This window comes from Agelaius tricolor, unplaced genomic scaffold (assembly GCF_023055355.1).
Source record: "Agelaius tricolor isolate 1412-34295 unplaced genomic scaffold, bAgeTri1.0.p SCAF_30, whole genome shotgun sequence".
In the NCBI taxonomy this organism is placed as follows: domain Eukaryota; kingdom Metazoa; phylum Chordata; class Aves; order Passeriformes; family Icteridae; genus Agelaius; species Agelaius tricolor.
In genome coordinates, this window is record NW_027269290.1 from 6638941 (window position 1) to 6664125 (window position 25185).

The following is a 25185-nucleotide window of genomic DNA, read 5'->3' on the forward strand; positions in this document are numbered from 1 at the left end:
GGCCAGACTGTCCAGGTGGTCAAGTGCAGTTCCCATAAGGAGGTGACGCCACCTGAGCAGCGAGAGGGCTCTGCTGGCATGGGAGCAAAGGGCACCCCAAATCCCAGCTCTCGAGGAGCTGCGCTCACAGGCACTGCTGCAGGTGACCCCCGAGCTGCTGTGGGTCCCTGCTGCATTGCCAGGCTTTGCCCTGCTTGCTCCCTGCAGGCACAGGTGTTATCCCAGAGCTGGCACACAGCACCTCTGTGCCCTTGCATTCCTGTCAGGTGAATCACAAATACTCCTGTGTGCTGTTCACATGAGAGCCTGGTGCTGGAGAAGCCCAGAGCGCTGGGTACATCCATTACTTGACCTAATTAACGCTGCACAAAAAGAGGGGATGGGATTTTGATTCCTTCTGACCTAGAAGAAAACCATACAAACACTGCATCTGGGAAGCAAAAATAAACAAATCCACCCCACCTGTCCAAAACCAGACAAGTGTTTCCTGTATTAAGTTATTTAGTGAGTGGGTTAAATCAGGACTTGACCTACATGATTTATTTCCCATGTATGTGTTTGAATCAGAATTTCCAGTAGTTAAACACTGACTAACCTCACCACCCAGTGCTCTTTCTTCACCCTTTTAATTCCCTGGCAATGTTGGTGATTTTTTTTTTTTTATAATTTACAAACCAAACATAAGTGAGGCTTCTGGCATCCCTGGACTGTGAGCAGTGACTGTGGGGACTCACATTAACATTATAGAGCTGTGTCCCTCTCCATAATTTCACTGTCAAGTGTGGCTCTGCTGACAAGTGGATACAAAATGGAGAACAGAGAAAACACATGAAATAGGGAAGTGCAAATGAGCAGGGAAAAAATCATGAGGAAGCAAGGCAGACATTTTTCTTAAACAATGAGCTCGAGGAAGAAATAAAAGAGATTTTCTTATTAAACAATGCAATGATAAAGTTTCCAATAATATTAGCAAAATTCTCCCTTTGAATTCTGGGCAAAACTTATTTTATTGCATCAGTTAATTTTGGGTGGACAGACTATTAACTCTACATCACATGTCACAAATATACACAATTCAACTCTTACCATCAAGTGATTTTGTTTCTCTGACTCCAGAATTTCATCCAATTTCCTTACATGTTTTAAGATATAATAAGACAGTGGTGGAACAGAAAGCTTTTGCATAATGTAAAAGATCTCACTATTACAGAGAGTAACCTTGTTGACAAGTCTTCATGGTTACTGAGAACTGGAAACCAACAGCAACTCAAACTACAGCTCTGCCTGCATTTATCATCACAAAATTCCTTTACAGCAGTGTAAGTTGGACAAGACCCATAGTTTGAGGCTTCAGGTGATGAAAGAGCTGGTTATCCAGAAGGAGAGGGCTGGCCCCCTGCTTCCCTTTCCCCGTGTGCTCCTGTCCCTTTTGGCAGCAGCAGGATGATAGATTAGCTCACCACACCTTGGAGAACCTCACCCAGTGGCTCAGTCCTGAGTCTCAGGCCCTGTCACGGTCTCAAAACAATAGTTTAAGTTTCAGTATACACTGAAACAAAGCCCAGATAAATGATGAATAAGAGATTCTGTGTTTACTTTCACAGGAGGACCTAGCAGAGGAGAAAAAGCCATAACCAATGAGAGTCCAAACTAGATCCAAAAAGAGATTCAGAAAGAAAACTGCAATATTCATAGTCAAACAAAACTAAAAGAAACAAACCCACCATCACTGAGACCTGTTTCTTCTGATACCACAGCAGGGACACCAGCATTATATTTACTGTCTTGTACACATGCCCTAGTCACTCCAAACCACAGAGAGAGCGAGGTGTGCCTGACATCCTTGAGCTCAATCACGCTTTTCAAGGTAAAACTAACAGGATGCAAGAGAGTTTGCAAATTAAAGGTGTTAAGGACCCTAAGATACCAAGAAATAATTACTTTATAGGTGCAAGCAGTGGTAACTTTTAAGTGTTTATTCCTGTGGGCTTCAATGACTTACAGCACCATAGGACACAGTGCTTTGTGTAGAGAAACACAAGGGTTTTGATATGGGAAGCCAAATGCTTCAAAAGCAAGCTTCCACAACCCATTCAGAATGTGTCTATCTTGCACTGTATTAATAACAAATTAAGTTTCTAAAGCTTGAGATGCAAAGCTAAGTGAACACAAATCCCTAACATTAATTATTTTCTGTGATATTCTGTACTTACTACCTAGTGAAGACCCCATGGGTTCCATCCCAAAATTAGCTTAACCTGCTGCACTTAATGACTTGAGGCTTATGCATGCACTTAAAAGCAAACGCATCTGTATCTTTGATAATGCAAGGCCTTGTGAGAAGTATTGAGAAGCAGCTTATTCTCAAAAAACACAGAGAACGATCAGGACACTGGGAAATCTGTGCAGTGCGAGCTTAGCTCTCCCAACACGCCTGACCTGACATCCCTGCAAGGGAACAAAACATCTTTGGGAAGTTTACAGGAACAATTCACACCAGCTCGCAAGGCTTCAGGCGCGCTAGGGCTAAGATACACCCTGGCACGCCGCTACTCACCCTGTGCTGCCCTAGCTAAGCTTTCTTATCTCTTTTCCTTTACTTTTTACTTTCAGAGCAGCTCAAGGAGAAGCGAGGCGCTCGCCGAGGGGAAGGCGGGACAGAGCCCGCCCCCGCCGCCCTCAGCGCCGCTCTCGCGAGACGCGGCCGCGCGGGCTCCATATTGGGGCATCTGTGCCCTGGGCCCGGAGCTCTCGCGAGCGCGGCCCCGAGGAGCCCCGGGCTGTGCCGCCCGCGGGGAGCGGCTCCGCGCTTTGTGCGGGGACAGCGGGGCCGGTGCCCGCGGCTGCCGGGGCTGTTGCGGGGTGTACGGGGTCGGAGCTCCGGCTGCGCCGCCCGGGCTGTGCCGCTCGGGGCGGGGCGTGAGCGGCGGAGGCGGCGGCTGCGGTGTCGCCTGCGCCGTCCCACCTGCGGCGGGAGCGCGTCCCCGCCCCGCACGCCGGCGCCCCCGCCTCGATCGCCGCTGGCCGCACGACCGCCGGCCGCGCCTGACGGGGCCATCCCGCCCCTCGTGGCACAGCTCGGGGAGGGAGAGCGGCGGGGGAAGGCGGTGACACGGGAGCGCTCGGCCTCGCCCCCCGTGCCTGTGGGAGGGGGGCAGCGGCCGCGCGGGGCGGGGCGTGCGGGGCCGGCGGCGGCAGCGGGGGCGTCGCTGCTGCGGGGCTGCCCCCGCCCGGGAGCGCTCGGGGGAGGGAGCGAAAGAAGGAAGGAAGGAAGAAGTCGCTGCTGCCGCTGCAGGAGGAGAAGGAGGTAGTGGCGGCGGCGGTGCTGTTGCAGCCGCAGGCAGAGCCTCCCCCTCCCGCCGGGCCGGGCGGGGCGGGCTCCGCAACCGAGATGTCTCAGGAGCGGCCCAAGTTCTACCGGCAGGAGCTGAACAAGACGGTGTGGGAGGTGCCCGAGCGCTACCAGAACCTCTCCCCGGTCGGCTCCGGGGCCTACGGCTCCGTCTGGTGAGTGCTGGGAGGGGACGGGGCAGTGCGGGGGAGGTCGCCTTAGGTCGCTGCCCCGCCCCGCGGCCCCCGGTGCCCTGCAGGGACCCGCGGCGGGCTCCGGGCGGGGTGGGCACCGCGGCGAGCGGGGCTCCCCTGTCCCCCGGGGCTCCCCTGCCCCCCGGGGGCTCCTGTCCCCCAGAGATTCCCGTTCCCCAGCTCTCCACCAGCCTCCTGCAAGAGACATTTTTCCTGCCCGGCTTTACGCGCGGTGCTGCCGGGAAGCCGCAGTCTCGTCTTTGGAATGCGTCGGGGATTGCACCACATGGCAGGTGGCTCCGAAACATTTTTGCAGGGGAAGATAATAATGTGTCGTTGCCGGCCCCCCCCGGCCCGCCCCGAATGAGCTCATATGGACATATTTCAGTGAGGTTCCTTGCAGTTGGTAGGTGGGAAGTGCAGAGGGATGGAGCCCCCCCCATAGCCGGCTTTGCAGAGCTGAGGGCTTGGCAGCTCTTGTCCCAGTTTCTTTCTGGACCTGAAGGATAGATTATATTTGAGGCAATTGTATTTTCATCCGGAATTTGTTGATAGGCAAGAAATAGAGACGATGCTGGGAGGGCTGTTTTTTTTATTCCTCACTTATTATAGTGGATTTACAAGCACCAATATTTTCTTGGCAATAATAGATGAACACAGGAGGACTCGTTTTATTGCTATGGAATTACTGCAATACACAACACATACTGCAGAATGTGCTCCCTGGGAGAGTAAAGTCCTGCTGTGAGACATGCAGGAATACAGGGAGCTGGGAGAGTTTAGTTTTTAATGCTCACCCCATAGGAGCAAACCAGGCTGCCTGTGTGAGATACAATGCGTCCTTAATTTGTAGCTTCTCTGCTGAGCTGCGGTGGATCATTAAACACAAATGGAGCTGCATACTTTGCTTAAGCTCAAAGACAAGGTAGTGTTTGAATCAGTTTGACTCTAGACTTTAGCAGTCATTTAGTTAAATGTTCACAGATTACTGCCTCCTTTGATAAAGAAACGTCTTCCACATGAGCATTCTGGGTTTTATTCTGTGTTCTTTGGTTCTGTCAAAGTGTGAGCGGAATTTTGAACTATGGGGGCATAATTACAAAGCTGCTTTGCTGCTGTGTTCGAGCAGGCATGCATATGTTTTTATTAATGTAGTATGCAAATTTACATTATGGATATCAATTTTATTATAAGGAGGAGGACATATGCTGCGTTTTGCTAGAAAAGAAAATAAGTTCCTTTGCACGTGCTACAGTTTTAATGAAATGCTCAGCTGTTCTTAACCTGTTATAAAATTGTTGGCAAGTTGATCTTAAATTACTTGCATTTTTTAAAGTGCTGTGATTGAAGTGTGCAGAGGCTTGCATTTCATAAAAGTAAACCCGGCTGGTCAATTTTGTAGCAAGAATAACCAGTATGCTTGCTGAGGGGTGTTTTTGGTTTGGTTGTTGTTTTTTTTTTTTTTTTTAAGTATAATTATAGAATGATTTTGATTGGGAGGGAATAGACAGGTTTCTTTTGGTGAAAGAAGGACCTTGTTGACCCAGCTGATAAATACCCCTGTAAGTGTCTCAGAGTTATGCAACTCCTGAAATGTAATGGGAAATTAATTTGCTTGGTGCTGTGTCCTTTGTGTTTTAAGGTTGATCCTACATCATATACCCCACTCCCATTTTCTCGTCCCCTCCCTACAATCTCTACTGTACATGTAATACTTGCAAAGTTTATTTTCAACCAGTAACTAAAGAGTTTGCATCATGAATTTCCTGTTTTGCTGTGTCAAAACTTTCAAAGATTGTGCAACTCTGTTCAGACCAAGTGAAACAGTTTTGTATTGGAAGCAATTTCAGACATGTGGCAGAGTCTTTTTACAGTCCATGTTAATGGCTTCCTGTATGTTCTTCTAAAAATAGTTTTCAGAAAAGATGTTGTGATATGGAAAGTATGTCAGAATTGAAAAATTCAAGAAAACAACAAAAAATTTTGCATATTTATGGGCGTTTATTAAGCTACAAGTGGTGATGCATATTATTTATGGTATTCCTGCAAGGACTTGTTCTGCTCTGTCCCTTCAGAGATTTTTTTTTCTGTCCAATAAAAAGTTTCATTTGGAATTTGGTGCATCCCTGTTGGGTTGTTTTAACAACCCTTAAAATGGAAAATATAGTTTCATGTATGTTCACTGCATTATTGTATTCAAATGCAATCAAATTCTCTGTTAAGTTGTCAAAATGAGGCATTTGAAAATGAGGAGTCTCCAGAAAGTGGAGGGGAAAACGAATAAAAAAGAAAGCATTAAGGAGCCCGATGAGTCACTTAGACCAGGGAGCTGTTGTAGGCTGCTTTGAATGTGCTGTGAGCATGGCTTGGAGCTCCTCATGCACAAACCTGAACTACTGGGAGCCCGTGGATGGAGGGAGAGGCATTTTCTGCAGGCAGCCTGAGCCACTGCCTGAAATGAGAGCAAACATTGCAGTTTTCTGAAGGGTGATGTGCAGTGCTGGAGGAATTAAGTTCAAATGGGCAGCTCAGGTATTTTTCAGGATCCATTTTTTTAAAAACTGCAAAGTGTCGGGGATACAAATAGGGATTCAGTTCCAAAACTTTGAGAAAAATCTACACATATCCTCAGATTGATTCTCCCCAAGTCACATAACAATTGCCATGGCATCTGTTGTATGAAATGCTGTTTCATTCATTCTTGCAGCATTTTGTGTATTTATACAACAGTCTCTTGCACGCTTTTGTAACCAGGCCTGCATTGAAAAAAGGGTTCTTGACATATCCATTTTGTAATGTTTCACGTAAGGAGAGGGGCCCAGACAATACAGCATCTTGCAGTGGGAAGTTGCTGAGCAGAGATGGGATTGATTGGTGACTCACACCTCACTTGGAGGATTGCTTCATTTCTTGCCTGTGCTGGAGGGAAGTCTCGACTCCTGGCATCAGCTCTGAGCTAAGCAAATTGGTGTTTTCACAAATTTCCCATCAATTTCTAAAAGGCTGTGAAGCACATTCGGTATATTTTAGTTCACCTAATTGTTATGTTTTTGCAGCTGTTCTTTGTTGTATTGATGCCATTGTAAAATAAAGGGCTTGGCTTAATTGCTTTGCAAGGTATCTGTATTGCCTTAATTAATTTGGAAAGGATTGAATGGCCAAGACTTACTCTTCCTCAAAATCTTGCATAAGATTTTTTTTTAGCTGTTTTTAAATAGACTGTCAAGTGATACAGCCCTCCAAAACCTGTGATTTCTTCCCATTTCAACCCACAGTTGTACTGACACTGAGTCTGAATTTCTTGGATACTGAGAATTTAGAGAAACATTATAGATTTAAGACATTTTAGGACATTAGGGTCTAGAGGAAACGAAACAACCCTAAATAGCACATTTGTAGAAACAGTTCCTCTGTGGATTCTTTTTCTAATCCCTCATCAAAGCGGGTGAGTGCCTCCAAATCCAGTGTGTGCTTGGAGGGCCGGGTGCCTGCTCCTCCTGCAAGGTGTGGTGGATCTGTGAGGAGCGATAGGAACAGAACTGCACAAGTGAGTGGGATGGAGCAGGCACACAGGAAGGATTGGCAGAGGATGTGTGGGGAGAGGGGAGCTGAGTAGGAGAAGGGCAGGCACAGAAAAGCTGTGAGCAGAGCTCTGAAAGGGCTGGCAAGGGGGTTGGACTGAAGGGGAACTTGGGATATTCAGGGAAATTATGGAGAGCACGTGTCCTACAGGCAGATTTTGATTGCAGCTTTCTTAGAAGCAGGAGCTATTCTAGCACAGGGGAATGATATTTGCAACTTTTAGAGTGTGTTGGGAGGGTGGTGACTGAAGTGCAGGTACAGAAGTGACTGCAGTCAATAACAAACTGCCAGGTGCTAACTGTGTTTTTCTGTCTGATTAGGAGTGCACAAATGAACTTCAGAGGTAGCCCTAAGGAGATTCAGTTAGCTTGGGTATTTGCAGAGGCACTAGCAATGAGCAGCTTACATTTAGCAAAATAGCCTTTGCACAAAAATTAACATTCTGATTATTTAACATTTCAATAAATTGTGCTCATAAATAACCTTGTTACTTGGTTCTCTAAAGTAATTGTTTTCTTCTACCTCCTGTGCTCTGGATTCAATTCAGGTTAGATCAGAATTGTAATTTTAGCTCACTTGGGGTGAGGTGGATGCAGTTCATGTGCCATAGCACAGTGCTATGTAAGAGGTTAAAAAAAGTGTGATAAATTCTAAATTTGTGCTGATCTTGTTTTAAAAGGGATTTAAAACTGTGGATCATGTCATTTTTTCCTAATTGGGCTTCTTTAGCTGCAATGTGATCAATGTAATGCAGCTGTTTTAGAGTCTGTGATGAAAGGCAGCTTAGTGTTCTTTAAACTGTTCTCCAGCTGACAGCTGTTGTGCAGCTCTGCAGGAACCATCAGCCACTTATCTGTATTGGCAGAAAATTACTCAGCGTGATTTGTCTGTGGGGAAATAGTCTGTAGGCCTCAAATATGACCAGACTTTGTGTTCTGACTTTAAGTCTAGATTGTGAATGTTCAATTACACAGAATTTTCTTTCCTGAGCTTGTGCATTGTGCTGTTTAACCAGTACTGCTGGCTGCAGTTCCCTTGGAGATTGTTCAGTGACAATGAAATGACCCCAAAAAATGTAATTTAAAAACAAAAAGTGAAATGGAATTTCATCTGAATCCTGAAATACTTTATTTTATGACTGGTGGCTCTGAAATCTCAAAATCTTGCAAACCAAAAGAGAAATTTGTCTCTGGAGCTGTGGAGGTTTGAGATGCAGGGGATCACCTTCTTTACAGGATGAAAGAGTTACTGGGTATTTGCTGCATTTTGTACCTGAAATGTTTGGAAACTGGTGAAGATCCATGACTAATTTACAGCAGCATGTGCTGAATGATGATGACTACTCTTATTTTTGCTCTAAGTCCTAGAAAACACCTTATGTATCAGTAAAATGCTGGCACGTATTTTCAGGCTGAACTAGAGATATTTGTGTATTGCAAGATGGTGATTTTTACCCAAGGCTGAAAAAAAATTGAATTCTAAATTTCATGAAGTGTTGCTGCTTAAATATTGATTTTTTTTTCCCCTAGTGATGTGTGAAAACTTGAGAATTTGAAATCAACATTAAAAAAATGAATGTTTGATGGCTTCTTTTGTGTGCCTGGCTGGGGTGTAAAGGATAACTTGCATTGGAAGTAGCTGCTAAGGGTGTTTTTGAGCCAGTGTGAGAAGCTGGAGCAGTTCAGCTCTGGCAGGTTGCTGCTGCTGTGACCTGGTGTCCTCCCTGTGTTTTCCAGAGAGGTCTTTCCACTCTTTATAGAATGCCCTTTATAGAAAGGGAGATGCTCTTCTTGCACTGAGCACAGAGGGATTTTCCATTCCCTGCCAGGGCCTGGGGGAAGGGGCACTGCTCACAGGAGGCTGCTGCTGTTGTGTTTTCTGTTGCACTTAGCAAATTCCTCGGAACCTGGGCAAATTTGAGATAAGGAGTCTTTTTGCAGGTTCATTCTTGGTGGCTGCTTTAAAAGCTGCCTTTATTTCAAATGGCTCCTGTGGTGGGGTGGGCGTTGTGGTTTGCATATGCAATTGTGGGTTTATTCCAGGACTGCTCTTGTGATTGGTTTTGAGCTTTGTTAGTTAAGCTTTATATTTAACACTTTATAAATATGTAGCATTCCTTTTTGCTTGATGTTTGTCAAGAACTAGTGCATACTCACTTTTAAATGGAATCAGGAGTTCACCTGAATCATAAATACAACAGGAAAACCAACCAGTATTGTCCTTGTAGGACTCTTTCCATTCCATGCTTTCCCCATATTCATTGCCTTGAGTCAAGTGTTGATTTCATATCCTCTCTCTCTTCTCCTCCTTCCTTTTGGACAGATCAGAGCTTTATAAGTTGCATAAGAAATTATTTAAAATATAATTTTACTGTACCCTCTCTATATATGTGTGTATATGTATGTAGTTACTGACTAGGATTTAATAAGTCCTATATAAGTCAATACTATTTGCATGTGCAAGGTTTCTGCTAAAGGGACAAGTTTTGGTAATGTACAGCTACTCATCTTTCATTCCCAGGCACCTTTGTATAACAGAACTTGGAGACTGGATGGGATTTACCAAAGAAATTTAATTTCAGCTTCAGTTATGATTAACAACAATCATAACTGATTTTATTAGGCACAAGTTCTGGATTTTTGTATGGGTTTAAACCATGAAAATGGTATTTTGAGCATAGCATTTTGTGATCAAGTGTGGTGTTAGAAAGTATGTTTAGGAATAGTGATAGTATTTACAAGTGCTCTTCTCTCCAGAGTTTTAGTGCATGGTTATGTTTAAGAGCACTTCAGACAGCAAAGTCATAAACATTTCTCTTTCTTTCTACAAGATTTCCCTTTACTGTGTGGACAAGACTCATCTTTTAAACATTCTCTGCAGAAACCAACAGTTGTGTAAAATTGTGAGGATTTTGGGTGGCGTGCAGGTTATGGACCAGGATACCGAGAAATGGCTTTCATTGCAGAAATGGTGTTGCTGGAATAAGTGTGGCTTTGAAGGCATTCCCAAAGAGGTAATTTGGTGATTTGCCTGCTCTGTGTTGCAGCTCTGCCTTTGACACCAAGACAGGTTTGCGGGTGGCGGTGAAGAAGCTGTCGCGGCCCTTCCAGTCCATCATCCACGCCAAGAGAACCTACCGGGAGCTGCGGCTGCTCAAGCACATGAAGCACGAAAATGTGAGTGCAGGGACAGCCCCAGCTGCACGGAGCAGCCACCAGCATTGCTCTTTGCTTGGTGCATGTGGGTTTTCCCTCATGCTCACTGCAAAGCTTGCAGTAGTCCAAGGTATCAGAGTATCTGGTTCGTGGTGATTTATTTGAGGGAGTGAATGGAGCTGCAGAGCTCTCACGTGTGTCTGCATCAGGTTTGCAAGGTCCAGGAGGCTTTGTTGGCTTGCATGAAGCACAACACTGAACAGATGGAAATGAAACATCTACTGGAATAAATACTTCAGTGCCACAAAGGATCTTAGTAACTGTATCGTAATGTGCTATAAATATATTTCACAGCTTTTCACTATTTTCTTTTTTAGGTGATTGGCTTGTTGGATGTGTTCACCCCTGCCAAATCACTAGAAGAATTCAATGATGTGTAGGTAACTTCTCTGAAGATTGCAACAAAATGTCTTTTGTATCTCCTTACACCTCCCAGGTTATGACAGGAATATTTGTCTCTTTAATTTGTCTGCCATCACTCACAAATAATCCCAAATTCCAGCACAAAGTTCCAGTATATCCTAAGCTATTGGACTTGTCAGAATCGTTCACTTGCTGTGGTTACTACCCAGTGCTGTTGGAATCACTGTATTAATTTGCTACATTATTTCAAGTGTCACGATCTGTGTTTCATTGAGCAACGTGCTTTGGGACAGTCAGCTCTGCTACTGGAGCTTTATAGGGAGTTTTTATCCTAATCCTATTCAAGAGATTGCTTCACAGTCCACGTGCTTGCTTTTGTTCACAGGTACTTGGTGACACATCTCATGGGAGCAGACCTGAACAACATTGTGAAATGCCAGAAGCTCACTGATGACCACGTGCAGTTTCTCATTTACCAGATCCTTCGGGGCCTGAAGGTGAGTGTCCCCGTGTTCCCTGGATGGGACAGCTCACCATGGAGGGTGGAAGTTGCTGGTGAATGTTACACCCTCAGAGATTCAGCTGTGTGCATAGGGCTTCTATAACTTCCCTAAAGTATTGTAGAATAATGTTTTATTATTGTTCTTTCACTTCTGCCTCTCTGGAGCTCTGCATCAGTAAGGCTTCCTATCATTTTTGAGTTCCTATGGGCAGAGTGTAGAAAATGATGAACTGTGATGCCCTCTGGTCTGCTTTGGCAATGAATTTTCCATCTCTTCAGTTTTGTTTACTTGTGTTGTTCACTGGTGTGGCAGCACTCCTGGGTGTTCCTAAGGAGAGGCAAAGTGGAACACCCACCTGGTGAAACCCACAGGCACAGACTGGAGCATCTGAATGGTGTGGGCTGGGCTAGGGCAGTATTTTCCAGGGAAGAGATGAGGAGGTGGCTGCTTGGACTGTTACATAAATTTTGTCATCTTCTTTTACAGTACATCCATTCAGCTGACATAATACACAGGGTGAGTATTCATTCTAAGATTGTTTCCTGTAGTGAAACAATAGCTTTAAAAAATGAAGCATGGACTTTTACAATTTTACAATCTCAGCCCCAAGAGAAACCAGAGAAAATAAATTTTTTTGGTTAAGTAGTAAAAAGATTGAACAGGGAAGGTGGTTGTCAAGATCCATAATTTTCCTTTGTGAATTAGCTTTTATCTTAAATACAAATATGCAGCACCAGTGTTGCCTTTCTGCATTTTTGGTTATATGTGACACCTCTGAGAACCACAGAAGAGATTTCTGACTCTGATAAAATAATTTATCCAAAGTTAGTATTTGCACTCAGTTAGAATCTGTATTTTTATCTCTGTTTACAATTTTACCTACTTCAGACTCGTGAAACAACACATACTCCACTGTTAATGCTGATGTTTCATTTTTTAGGATTTAAAACCCAGTAACCTAGCTGTTAATGAAGACTGTGAGCTAAAGGTAATGCAATTAAAAAATCTGATTTGTTTGAGATTTGAGTGCCATGTGAATTGTCCCTTGCAACTTAAGTGTCAAAACAATTCCTTCTGAAAATACTTTCATAGAAAAGTAATAATATTAGTAATAAAAGTAATACAGCTTCCCAGCTGTAGAGTTGTAAGGATGTGGTTTTTGTATGTGGCCCTGTGTTTTTAGTGAATCATCATGAAAGTGCAGAGTTAACAGCTTCAGTTTGTGTTTACTTGTTTTGGAGACAAGGTACCCAGCCAGAATTCTGATTGTCGAGTCCTACGCTGTTCTAGCCTGGTGTCTCCTCACAGCTTGTGAAATTTGCTTTCATAATGTGTTTTGCAGCTCTCCCAGCTGTGCTGTCCCCAGCCAGTGCTTGCCTGTAGTTTGTGTTGGCTGTTGTTGCCCTCAGTGGCCGTGTCTGTGTTTGCAGATCCTGGATTTCGGGCTGGCCCGGCACACGGACGATGAGATGACCGGGTACGTGGCCACGCGGTGGTACAGGGCCCCTGAGATCATGCTGAACTGGATGCACTACAACCAGACAGGTAATGCCTTTGGCCAGCACAGGAATTCTCTCAGCTGCCAAGTTTCTGAATTGTGAGGGGGGAAGAAAAGAGGGTGTCCCTGCACGTGCATCCCCCTTTGATTGCAGAAGTTGGCACTCTTGGTAATGATGTTTTGGAGTTGGTACTTGAACCACTTTCTGTCAGATGGAGGTGAAGAATCATTGTGATAGCATTCACCAGGAATGTGAACCTTTGAAACTGCAATCAGCAAAATATTGTCAGCACTTATCCCTTGCTTTTCCTGGCAGAGTGGTTTTAAAATAAGTGACTGGGATGTGTCTGGTTGAGGAGAGTGTCTGGAGCTGTAGTGTGAAGAAATGGCAAAAAGTGCCATGAGACTGTCTCAGGACACAAGAAATGGCAAAAAGTGCCATGAGACTGTCTCAGGACAGAGTTGTTGGCTCTGGTTGGATGGGATGGTTCTGCTCAGGTTGTATTTTTATGCCTCATCTTTTGTTTTCTGTTTTATTTTGTTCAGTTGATATTTGGTCAGTGGGATGCATTATGGCTGAGCTGTTGACTGGAAGAACATTGTTCCCTGGCACAGACCGTATCCTTTAGAAGTAATTTCTTTTTTGAAATTGAAATTAGATCTTCATTTTCACATAATTGACAAGAAAATAAGTTCTGGGTTTAATTATGGACTTCTGTTTGTTTGTTTTTAAATTAATGGCTTCTTTTACTCACAGTACAAAGAGGTGAGTTCTTGATTTTGCTGCACATCTGTTCCTCTCTATTGTCTATTGTCATCATTAGATTTATATACTCTTTGTTTCAGTTACTTTCCTTTAAGTTTATTTAAATTGATTAGTTGAGTTTCTAGCTAATACTTGCATGGATGTCTGCCAAGAATCCTCTGGTGCTTCAGGTTTCTTGCAGATGTGATTCCCTTCTGCCCTCTCTTCTCCTGGAGGTATCCTGGCTGTGAAAGCAGTGGCTGCAGATTCTTTAGTGCCAAGGTTCTCATTAAAATTGCTCTGAAATGTTTAGGTTCCATTTCCATGCTTGACTGTGAACCTTCTTTCACAGTGTGCTTGTACTCATGTGAAAATCCAACCCTGAATAAGATCTTTCCAAAATATTTTTTTTTGCCTCATCAAAGTGAGCTGGGTAGGACACTTGGGCAAATTTGAGACAACTTTGTGCGATTTGGTCATGTTTTCCCCAGGAAATTGGAAGTGAGACTCGATGCAAATCGTTGCACTTAAAATTTTTGCTCAGCCACACAAGATTGGGATGTAATTTACTTCTGGCAAGGTTTTTCATTGCCTGGAAATTGGGCTTTCATTTGCCAGAGAAAATTACATTGCCCACCTTTTACCAAAGTTTATTATTTCAACCACAGTCTGTTCATTTTAATAACTTTTGTTAATTTGTTGGTATTTGTGTCAGTTAATTTCAGTATGTTAGCACTTGATGAAAAGGAAGCTGGTGTTGGAATTGCTGCCTGCTGTTTATTTACCTGCAGAAAGCATCTGGGTTCCAAACTCCCTCCTGAGGAGAAGCTTTCATTCCAGCTTTCAGTGTCACCTCTTTTCAGGGTGCTTTTACTTTATCCTCTCCTCTTTTTCTGCTTGGCTCCATCTCATCATTTCTCTCTGAATTTGTTGTACTGTGCTGTGTAGTCATCTCTGCTGTATTTTTCTCTTGTCAGATGCAGAAACTGAATTAAACAAAAGCTGGTGTATTTTTATCTGTTGATTCAGCATGTGTAGGTTGGTTTGGACAGATTTTTTTTTGGTTTCTTTTAAGAAAGACTGAGATATCAAGAATTGTTCATTCAAACAAAGCAAAAGCCTTTAAGCTGTTGCCATTATTTAACCCTAGCAACAGTGACACTTCAGATTTTAAAGAACTTGATGCTTGCAACTAAAATATTTGTAATAGGATTTGTAACGTGTAAGAAATGCTTCATGGTTTTGATTTATTTTGTGGTTTTTATGAATTGAACAAAATGGTGATTCTTCCAAGTCTAAGGAGTTTCTCCAACTCTGTTCTTAGCTGTAAATTAGAGCCACTGATATCTGCAATGCAAAATGAAGTTTACTTCTAGGAACTAATTTATTTGCTTTATCATAATAAGGTACTTCATGCATTTATGTCTCCCAGCAGATGCTTGTGATGATTTACTTTAAATGCTCAATTTCATTTGCAAATGGCAGTAATGCTTTTTAATTAAATGCTCTTTCTGTTCTGAGATTAAGATTTAAGAAAAACAGACCAAATCCTTTCCTGTCTTAGACACAACTTTGTAGTACTGTAATTCTTCCAGTGCTTCTGTGTTTGTGCTTTTTCATCATGAGGTTAAAACTAAAAGGGGAGCAGGGTTGGTTCTGAATCTTGTTTGTGCTTGGAACTCTGACCCAAGGGTTGGAAAGGACCCTGGCTGGCAGCTTTCACTCCAGGTTTGCTGGCATCTAAGGACAGCAAGCAGAATTAAGTCAGTTCTAGTTTCTTCCTGTCTTGGAGGGCTCTTTGAAATCTTTATATGTGCATTACTTTAGGAGAGACTTGAAGGGGTTTTCCAGGTTTAGATCCTGTTGGGTAGTTCTGGGCTCTTAATTTCATTGTATGCACAGATTTGTTCCTCCTGTAGTGTCACTGTACAATTGCTGACTTACTGACTCTGGAGTTAATATTAACATGAATAATTCAAGGTATGTTTGCCCTGTGTCCATAGCCAAGGATGTGATATATCCAAATCCACTGCAGTTCTAGAAAATTCCCTGTGCAGTTGGGAGCAATGGGAACTTTGTGTTGCTGGAAATTGCTCCAGTTTGACAGCTGAACATTTGAAGTAGTTGTTGCTTCTTGGTCTCAAGATGTAAATTTTCTCAACTGTGTAGCCTTACATTTCCAAAATTAGAGTGACAGAATTTGTAATGGCTTCTCAGGATGATCATGCCCCTGTTGAGATGGTTCTCTTGTTGAAGTGTTGGTCCCTTTCAGCAAGGATTGGGCAGCAATGCTGGGATGTCATTTACATTTACAACTCCCATGTTTCTCTGTAGAGCCTGGGGATGCACCCCTTCAGTGCAGGTAAGCTGTAAGTTCATTTAGTCAGGTAAGTAAAATGTTGGGCTCTGAAATGAGGATCTTCAGTGCTGTCTGTGATGATTGTGCCTCTGATAAATGAATGTTGAGTTTAAACTTCTCAATCTGCAGAGATTCTAACCACAGCTGTCATTGACTTAGAGCAAGAACTGAGATACTCTTAGGAAAAACCCTGTGATTAATTTGGGCTTATCTCTGCAGAATTGCTGAACTACTTCTAATTTACAACTGAAAGTAAGGTAATTGAATTATTCCTGTTGTAATCTATGGGTAGAAGCATTTGGATGAAAGATCGATTTCTAATACTGGTGGTGAAATCTCTGCCAGGAGCTGGAGAAGGGGATCAAGACTGTGGGAAAGGAATCAGAGACCAAAAAGCAAAAAGTGAGGTGCTGGATATCAAGAGTCCTTCAGGCACTGGACTCTGATCCTTGTGGGTCCCTTCCAACTCAACATTTTCTGTGCATGGGAGGCTTAGCTGAGGCTTTCTTGTTGGTATTGTTTTATCTGTTGCCAAGATCAGTTTCTTTTAAACACATATATTAAACTTCTACAGCTCTGAATGTGAATGGTTCATACAAATAAGCAGGAAAGTTGACTTTGTTTGAATATTTGACTTGCACAAAATAATATAAAGTAAAAATAAGAATATCTAGCTTTTTCTTGTACTAGTTTAGCATTTTTGTATGTTTTGTGTTCCCTTAAACTCTGGAGAGTGTTTTTTTACTGTTTTTATTCAGTATTATGAAACTTCCATGATAACTAACCAGTCTGAAATTACATATTCTTCTGATACACCTTGTTCTTGCTTGTGATGGCAGCTAAAACAACTTGGAACTTTGCTTTGCCTGGATAAGCTGTTACAACTTGTGAGATTTGCTGCTGGTGGTGCTAGCAGGTTATTTTCTGAATTTTAGAATCCTTCCTCAGTCCTTGGGAGTACCTTGAAGGTGGCACTTGGGGTTTGCATGCTGTGCTTTCCTTCCCCATGCACATGTGGTGGTGTTTTTCTTCTGCTTTGTATTTACTAAATCTCTTTCCTGTCTTTAATTGCTTGTGGCTCATTTCTCTGGGAGGTGCTGGGCCCTGTAGTTGAGGAATGCTGCAGGTTATAGATGGCAGCCTAAAACCAAAGGCAGGGCTGGCTTTAGGCAGAAGCAGTTCCATAGTCTCTGTTTTTTCTTATTTATCTGAGAAGTATCTTCCACTGGCAAACAGGGCAGCAATATTGTTGGCACACCAGTGCACAGCCTTTTCAATGCCTTTAAACAACTTAAATATTGAAAATGAGCTGTGGCATGTTAGCACTCTTAAAATTTGCACTTCAGCTGCTGTTTGCACAATAAGTGCAAGAAGTAAGGACTGTTTTAAATAGCTCTGAAGAAAATCCAATTGACATGAGCCAGTTGTGGTTAGTAGAGTGCCCTTTGCTGATTCTCCTAGAGCAGTGCATATTCTATCTCATTTTAAGCATTGACTCTTCAGAGTTGGCAATTCAGCTGTGCTAAATCCAACTACATATTGGGTTTACTCTTAGATTCTGAGTGTTTTGAGTAGCTAGAAGTTTGCCAAGTAACTTTACAAATGAAAAATTAACTCAGCTGTTCTGACCAAGTGCTGATTCCAGAGCTCTTAATTAATTTGATAGATAAAACTTTAGACCAAAGTTTACCTCAGAAGATGGTGGTCTTAGCAAAGCATTGGTGATTCCCTTTATACAGAGTTTGCCAATATTGCAGGAACTCTGTGTTGTTTTCTAGGGTTTTTTAAACAGGTGGCAGTTCTTGAAGTTCTTGCAGTAGTCAAATTAACAGATACTCCAGGAAGGAACTGCAGCTGTATCTTCAGCCATCAGGAGGGAATTGATCCCAGAAAACAAGATTGTCTAAAAAGATTTGTGTAACTACTTTGGTATAAGTTTAAAGGCAAATATAAACATTATGGACAGTCTGAAATCCCTGTGGAGGATAATTCAGGGAAGAAGGGAGATTATGCATTGATGGTTTTAAAAAGGATTCTTTGTGTCATCTTAGTGTCTTGAGATTTCGACATGAACCAGTGTCTTTGATGGATTCCCCCCCTCAATTGTGTGTTTTGTCACCTTGTTAAAGGGGACAGCTCAGACTGGGAGCTCTGGTCCTGGTTAAACTTTCTTTCCACCTGCAGTGCTCCATCCTGAGAGCTCTCCACAGACCTGTGTTAAGCCTGAGCCCTGCTCTGTTTCTCCCTGCTGCTGCAGCAGGTCTGGAGGGCAGAAGGGAGGTGCAGGTGCTTGTTCCCCCTGCCCTGGTGGTGCCAGGAGGTGCCAGGCAGGACCTGTGCCAGCCTCAGCAGCTCAGCTGCCCTGGCTGTGGCCAGGGGGTGCCCATGGGGAAGTGGTGCTGCAGGGTCCAATCGTTTCCTGACCTCCTGAGCTTTAGAAGTGGCTGAATGAGCTTGGAAGGTGTTCACAAAAATCCTTGACTTTCCTCTTAATACGAGTGCCTACCATTCACAGCCTTCTGCTTTACTTCAGCTGTTACTAATGCAACCTAATCCTGTGAACTGCAGCTTGGTGTGGGGCCTGAGAGGGTGAAGGGAGCATGGAAGTTCAGCCTTTGCCAGTGGGGCTAAAGATTTCTGCTCCAAAATAGTTCAGGATGCAGTGCCCAATTCCATGCATGTGGGGTGTCTGTAGACAAGATGTTCAACCTGTCTGATACAGAGAGAGCTCAGTTATACTCAGTTGTAACAAGAGGAATGAATATGGTTTGTCTAAAATAGCTTTTCAGTCAAGGCCTTGGCAAGAATTAATTTTCAGCATTAATAGGGTGATGTGTTGCGCTTTTCATTTTGATTTCTCCCAGCATTTTCCTTTATGGTCCATCATTAGATATTGATCAGTTGAAGCTCATTTTGAGACTCGTTGGAACCCCAGGGCCTGAGCTTTTGAAGAAAATCTCCTCAGAGTCTGTGAGTTTACACTTTGATTGTAATATCTGCCCTTTCAGAAGTCCCAAGTTTGTGTGTTGTTCTCCTGTAGTCTTATCTGTAGAATGTGTTGGGATTTATTTTCTGTTATTTTTCTTCCTTTGTAATTCTTTGCTCTTGGATGGCTTTAAGTTCTTATGCTTTGTGTATCTGATCTTTATTCCTCTTACCTCTGCCTATGGTATGATTTCATCCTTCCATAGTCTCATTTTACGGCTTCGTGACTTTTCTCTCAGTTTGTGGGTTTATGCTTTGTGATCTGTTGTACCATCAGGTGTTACTGGGGAAGTATTTTTCACAGCTAAGAGCTTGAGGCTTGTCTCAGTTATTATTTCTCCAGATTGCATAGCCAGGGATCTTTCTAAATAGGAGCAGGTGTGTTATCCTCTAAACACACACAGTCCCTTCTGTGGTGTGATTAATTTCTCAAACACTGCTGCCATATCTTTGTTTTTGTAGCAGAAAATGCCTTTTAGGTGCCTTTCTGTAGCAGCTGTTCCAGGGCACACAGCAGAGTCTGCTCTTCACTTGTGCCATGTGGGTTTTGCTGTATGGGCCCTTTTACCAAGGGAGCACCAAAAAGGTTTCCTGCAGTCACTTTGGGAGGGTGAGCTCCATTTCCAGCCCCTTGCTGTGCTGTAGGAATTGTGAATTGTGAACTTGAGCAAACCCAGTGTGAAATGGCCTTTAATTGTACCTGCTCCTGAAGGAGGAGTGAATAAATCAGAGCTAGGGGGGAGCAGGTGAATGCACACTGAGGGCACTGCTGTTTGTGAGCTGCAGCAGAGGATCAGAGCTGTGGAAAGTGGTGAGAAGATTATGTAGGGCTGCAGCTGAATGTTCTTGTAACAGTGACTGTAAATACAAGTGTGAGATTAGCCTTGAATAGCACCTGCTGAAGGGATGTGCAGTGCAAATTGGATAAATTGGTCAACTTGCTGAATATCCCACCAAAGTAAAAAGTAAAAACCAAAGTAAAACACCTGGGATGTTCCAACTTTGGAGAGATTAGAGCTGAATAATCCCGAATTGATTTGGTTGCCCTGTGAACTGACCTTAAGGTTACTCGGGTGTTTGAAGTACAGGGGATTAGCAAGAGACATAAGATGGAAGGTTGACTAAATTAAGCTGAAGATTAATTTGTTTGTGTAAGTTGAAGTGGGTCTTTTTTTATACATTATTGCACAATAAAAATGATAATTGCTCTTATCCAGGTCTGAAACAATTCTGTTTAAAACAAAAAGGCAGTAAAATACTGTTTCCACTCTTTATCCATTGTATGGGGAAAGCAAAACTCTTAAGTGTTTGATGGTTTTGCGTGTGTCACTATAACAAATTCTGGTTTTCTGCTGCATTACTTGACTGACTCTCACTTTCCCTGTTCACTGATACCTGCTAACTCTGTTTTATGCAATGCTAATGTCTTGCTAATTTTGCATTTAATGCCTTCTGTCACCCAGCCCACATCAAAGGGCACTCGGCTGTTCAGAAGGTGTCAGTTGTGAGCCAGTTTCACTTTGCACCACAAGAAATTTAAGCACTTTCTATGCAACAAGAGAAAAAAAAAGCTGGTAACCAGTGCAGAGGGTAGAGTTTTTGTTTCTGTTTTCATTTTTGTTCATTTTCCTGAAGCTGTGTATAGCTGCACAGCTCAGGGAAAGTTTTGTGGAGTAGCCTCAGCCAAAGGAAACGTCTACTCTGATGGCTTAAAACTGCTGGGATATGTGAACACAACCTCGTTGGAGCGTAATGCTACTTCCCTTGGACAGAAATACTTTCTGTACTGGCAGTTACCAACTGAGCAGTGATTCTCCATTGCTTTAAGTGTTCACTCGTGAAATTGCTGAACATTTCACAGGTAGTTGAAAAAATTAGCGGTCCCTGCCTGTATGGCTTTTGCCTTGTGGTTTGCAGAAGAGATGCTTTTGTATGCGACTGTTTTCTGTTTGAAATGGTTTTTGCACTGTTTTTAACAAAGCCCTTGACGAGGCACTTAAGATATTAACCAGCTTCAGCAGATCATGCGTCTGACGGGAACGCCCCCTGCCTATCTCATTAACAGGATGCCCAGCCACGAGGTGAGATCTGAGAGAGGAAGGGGGTGTGCAGGGCAGGGCTTCACTCCGTGTTCACCAGTCTGTGAATGAAATGCTTGCATGTGGCATGGGGTGGGCAATTAACTACCTGCTCTCCTGCAAGACTTCTGTACTAAAGGAAGATGTGAGATTTGGACAGTGTGTGCTCAACCAGATGTGTGAGACTGGGAGAGCCTGGCTGGGAGCTGGTTTTGCATTGTGTGCTGTGCTGTGCAGCTCAGCAAAGCTCAGCAGGCTGCACCCAGCCTTGCTGGGACACAGGGGCTCAGCTCCTCCTGCTCCTCTCTGCTTTCCAATCTTACTTTGCCACAAGTGATGTCAGCTCTTCCTCTACTGTCTTGAGTGCCTTAGTTGGGACAGGGTAATGCTGATGTGCTTAGTAGGTGTCAGAGTAAGCAAGCAGACAGACTATAATAACCTGTGCTTCAGGATGGTTGAAAAGTACTTGATCTTGCTGGCTGGATATTGTCTGATACTTCAACAGAGCATTTCTTTCCACAGGCAAGAAACTACATCCAGTCTTTGTCTTACATGCCGAAAATGAACTTTGAAAACGTGTTTATTGGTGCCAATCCCCTGGGTAAGACTTGCTTATTGAATTTTCCTGAGACTGGAGCTAGCATGTCCTGTCCTTTGGAGACTCCCAAAGCTTTGTTCTGGCTCTAGGAGTAGTGCAGAACAGGGTTATGTGTATGAAGGACGTGTGGGCCAAGGGTGTAAGAGGAACAAAATGCTGGATGATGGTGGGTCCTGAGAAACTACAGATTCCTCATCTGTGTTGGGCTTTTAGAAGCTTTAACATTTCAGGGTAGAGTCAGACAGCTGATGTGGGAGATCCTGTGTGTCTGGTGCTCTTGCAGCCGTGGACTTGCTGGAGAAGATGCTGGTCCTGGACACGGACAAGCGCATCACGGCCGCCGAGGCGCTGGCCCACGCCTACTTCGCCCAGTACCACGACCCCGACGATGAACCCGTGGCAGACCCCTATGACCAGTCCTTCGAAAGCAGAGAGCTTGAGATTGAAGAGTGGAAAAGTGAGTCTGGGGCAGAGGAGAGACAGCTTCTCTTGTGGTTGTAGAATCATGGAATAGCCTGAGTTGGAAGGGACCCGCAGGGATCATGGAGTGCAACTCCTGGCCCTACACAGGGGTCCTGTACAAGTCCAGAATCTCAGCCTGTGCATCCCTGAGAGCAGTGTCCAAACACTCCTGGAGCTCTGGCAGCCTCAGGGCTGTGCCCAGCACCCTCTGTAGGAAGAACCTTTCCCTGAGATCCATCCCAACCCTCCTGACCCAGCTCCAGCTGCTCCCTTGGGTGCTGTCACTGCTCACAGAGATGGGAGCTGCCCCTCTCAGACCTTGCTGAGTCTCCCCTCAGTCTCCTCTCCATCCCATGAGCTGAGGTTCAGCTAAGCCATGGTTAGAGGCACAGCAGAAAGTGATAAAAATGTGGGCATTCTGTTGATTCTGTCCTTACACTATGCTGTGTGCATATTTAGCACAGTCCCTGGTAACTAATTACTGCTAGGAGCACACAAACATATCCTTGTTTTCAAACTCACTCACATCTCCTCAATGCTCTGGAAGTATCTTTTATTGTGTATATTGGTCTCTGAGAGCAGTGTAACCATTCTTTTCTTCTTTGGCTTAATTAAACAATACTTTTTGTTTAAAATGCTGTCAGAACACTTGAGATTGTTGCAGGTTTTCTTGCATGTAGGTGTGTCTGGTAGTGCTGTCATAGTCCTGCTGCTAAGTTTCTGTCCCACTTCTCCCCCAGGCCTGACTTATGATGAAGTAATCAGCTTTGTGCCACCCCCGCTCGACCAAGAGGAGATGGAGTCCTGAGAAACTGCTCTCTTCTGTTTGTCCCACTTCACTGTGAAGGGAAGGCCTTTTCATAGGGACTCTCCAATTATCGTTCAAGTGCCTCATCACAACAATATTCTCCTTAGTGGAGGGGTTTTGTGTGTGTTGAACTGGGGAGGGAGGGGGGAGGGAAGGAAGCTGAGTCTATGTAAACATGCTGCATGCTCTTGTATTCTGTGTACAGCCTGGGGCAAGCCTCTGGAGACCTGTTCTGACTGCACTTAGTTCTTCCAGAGTTACAGTGCACTGCCAGTCTGCACTGCTGGGGTGAGGTGAGGAGGGTGACAGTGACAGTTTGGTTGCAATCATTGCCATTTATCAATTCTCCTACAACTGAGTAACCTCAAAAAGAATGAAAGCTGGTTTATAGGCTTAGAGAGTCCTCAGTTTTCTTCAGGACTGAAGGTGGGGTTGAGGGATGTCCTTGTTCAATGCCAGGTGTGTGATTTACATCCAGATCTTCCTGGTGCAGCAGAGGGTAGAGACCTTCTGGTGTCTGATTCTTGGAACATGAAAAGATGTTGTTTGAAACTGTAAATATGTTTGTGCCTTAAATAAATGGGGAGAGAGGGGAAAGGAAGTCTGGGGTGGAAATCTGACCCACTGTTCTTGAGAGTGAAGGCTCCCAGGTAGCGAGGCATGAACTCAATGTAATTGGGAAGTAATTTTGAGGCAACAACTTCAACCCCTGGATTGGGTATTCCTGTGTTTTTTCACTTTCCTCCTCCTCTTGTTCTGAGGCTTCTCAGCATTATCTCCCAGGAGCCAGAGGTTGGGGAAGATCCTTGCTAGCCACACGTTTGTGTATTCTGTTCCCTACAAGGTGGTGTGTTTTTGCATGTTGTAGCTGTATGTGCATGTAGAGCTGCTTGATTTTTGTCCTTACTTTTTGGGGATGGCACTGGGGGCAGTTCAGTCATCAGTGAAACGTTTGCTGAGTACCTCAGGCAGTGCCATAAAATCACAGCACCCTTCCTCCTGTGCTGCAGCTCCTTGTGAAATGCCTGCCATCCTAGAGGCTTCATCGAGGGAAGGATGTCCTGTCCAACAACAGAGCAACATGCACCTTTTTCTTTGTTCTGACCTTCTCTCTGCAGAGGAGGAGAGCTTGGGTGGAAAGGTTTCTTGTGAGATCAAGTGTAAAAAACATTCTTTAAAGAAATGACTATAGTATCTTGTGCCAGAACTTAAGTTATTTCCTGAAAAGATTTTTTTTTTAGAAGTATTGGAACCCAAAGCAAAGAAATAAGCATGCATAAACACACAATCACCCTTTCACTGTCTATATCTATAAATACAAATATTTATATACATAAAACTAACATTTACTAGAAGTTTTTTTATCCTCTCACGTAAGAGCTTCTTGGCTATTTCTTAGCAGGTTGATCTCTGCCCGAGGAAACATGAGAAAGGGAGTATGTTTGAATACAAACATGGTTCAAATATTTTGTATTTTCCAGGACTCTGCATGAGTGAAGTGCCCAGAGTTAGAGACTGGCAGGAGGGAGGTTTCTCAGCATTTTTGTGTGCTCCATCTGTAGCTGGGGAACTCAGGAGCCCAATTTTAGGGCCTCTGGAGGAGGCATTTTTAGAGTTTAATTTGTTGCAGGCATCCTGTGTGGGCAATGTATCAGTGTATGTGAGGAGAAAGGCTTTTGCAGTATTTTGTATTCTTGTTACCTGTGGGGCAGAGAGTGTTTTTGTAGTGTTTTTGCCCCATGTTTGAAGAGGCAGCACAAAGGGATGGGACATGGATGACAAAGCCATTGATTCTTCCTAGGCTACTTCCCAGCAATCTCTTCAGGCCAAAAGTTCAATAAAGGTCTGGGCTGAGATGAAGAGAGCAGCTCTGTTGTGCTCTAGGATAAAACTCTCCACAGCCCAACAAAATCAAGACAAAAAACCTCCCTTTTCTGCTGGGCCAGCAGTCTGGGTATTCAAATAAAATGTAGATATACTATGTAAACCTACAGCAAGATTATTTTTATCAGCCATTTTCTGTGTAGATGCTACAGTGTGATTTCATGCGGAAATATTGCTAAAGATTTTTAAAAACTCTCGGTGTTGTGTGTGTGTGTGTGTGTCTGTGTGTGTGAGTGGGAATGGTTCATTGGAGTCTGTCCTCTGAGGGAGCCCCTGGGGCACAAACTCCCTGCTGCCAGTGCCGTGCTGTGCTCAGCTGCCTGGGCACCATGCTGCACCCAAAAGCAGAGATCTGCTATTTTGTTTCTATCCATGGATTTTGCTGTAATTGGTTATGCCAGATAAGATGTCACAATACCACTGGTTAAAAATAAAATCTATTTTTCAGATTTACTGCACTGCTGGTACTTGGAAACCTTTTGCACTGAAGTGTTGAGTTTTTAGCATGGTGTGAATTTCTCTGCTGTGCTGTGGGGGATCCTGGGTGTGATGGCTGGGAGGGAACAAGGTGCCTGGAGGC

General features: G+C 43.8%; 1 protein-coding gene across 3 annotated transcripts; it reads left to right on the forward strand.

Moving 5' to 3' along the window:
• Positions 1 to 2752: 2752 nt before the first annotated feature.
• On the forward strand, positions 2753 to 25058 carry MAPK14 (mitogen-activated protein kinase 14). Of its 3 annotated transcripts, none has more exons than XM_071450513.1 (12): positions 2761 to 3507; positions 10154 to 10283; positions 10640 to 10698; positions 11071 to 11182; positions 11675 to 11704; positions 12129 to 12176; positions 12619 to 12733; positions 13233 to 13304; positions 18681 to 18760; positions 21376 to 21454; positions 21735 to 21908; positions 22654 to 25058. In XM_071450513.1, exons 1-12 carry the CDS (start codon positions 3392 to 3394, stop codon positions 22719 to 22721), a joined length of 1083 nt encoding a protein of 360 aa, XP_071306614.1. In that variant the 5' UTR covers positions 2761 to 3391; the 3' UTR covers positions 22722 to 25058. The 3 variants fall into 3 exon arrangements, with proteins under 3 accessions (XP_071306615.1, XP_071306614.1, XP_071306613.1); XM_071450512.1 differs by lacking the exon at positions 18681 to 18760 and adding an exon at positions 20777 to 20856 and having other exon boundaries at positions 2762 to 3507; XM_071450514.1 differs by lacking the exons at positions 21376 to 21454; positions 21735 to 21908; positions 22654 to 25058 and adding an exon at positions 20757 to 20848 and having other exon boundaries at positions 2753 to 3507.
• Positions 25059 to 25185: the final 127 nt, after the last annotated feature.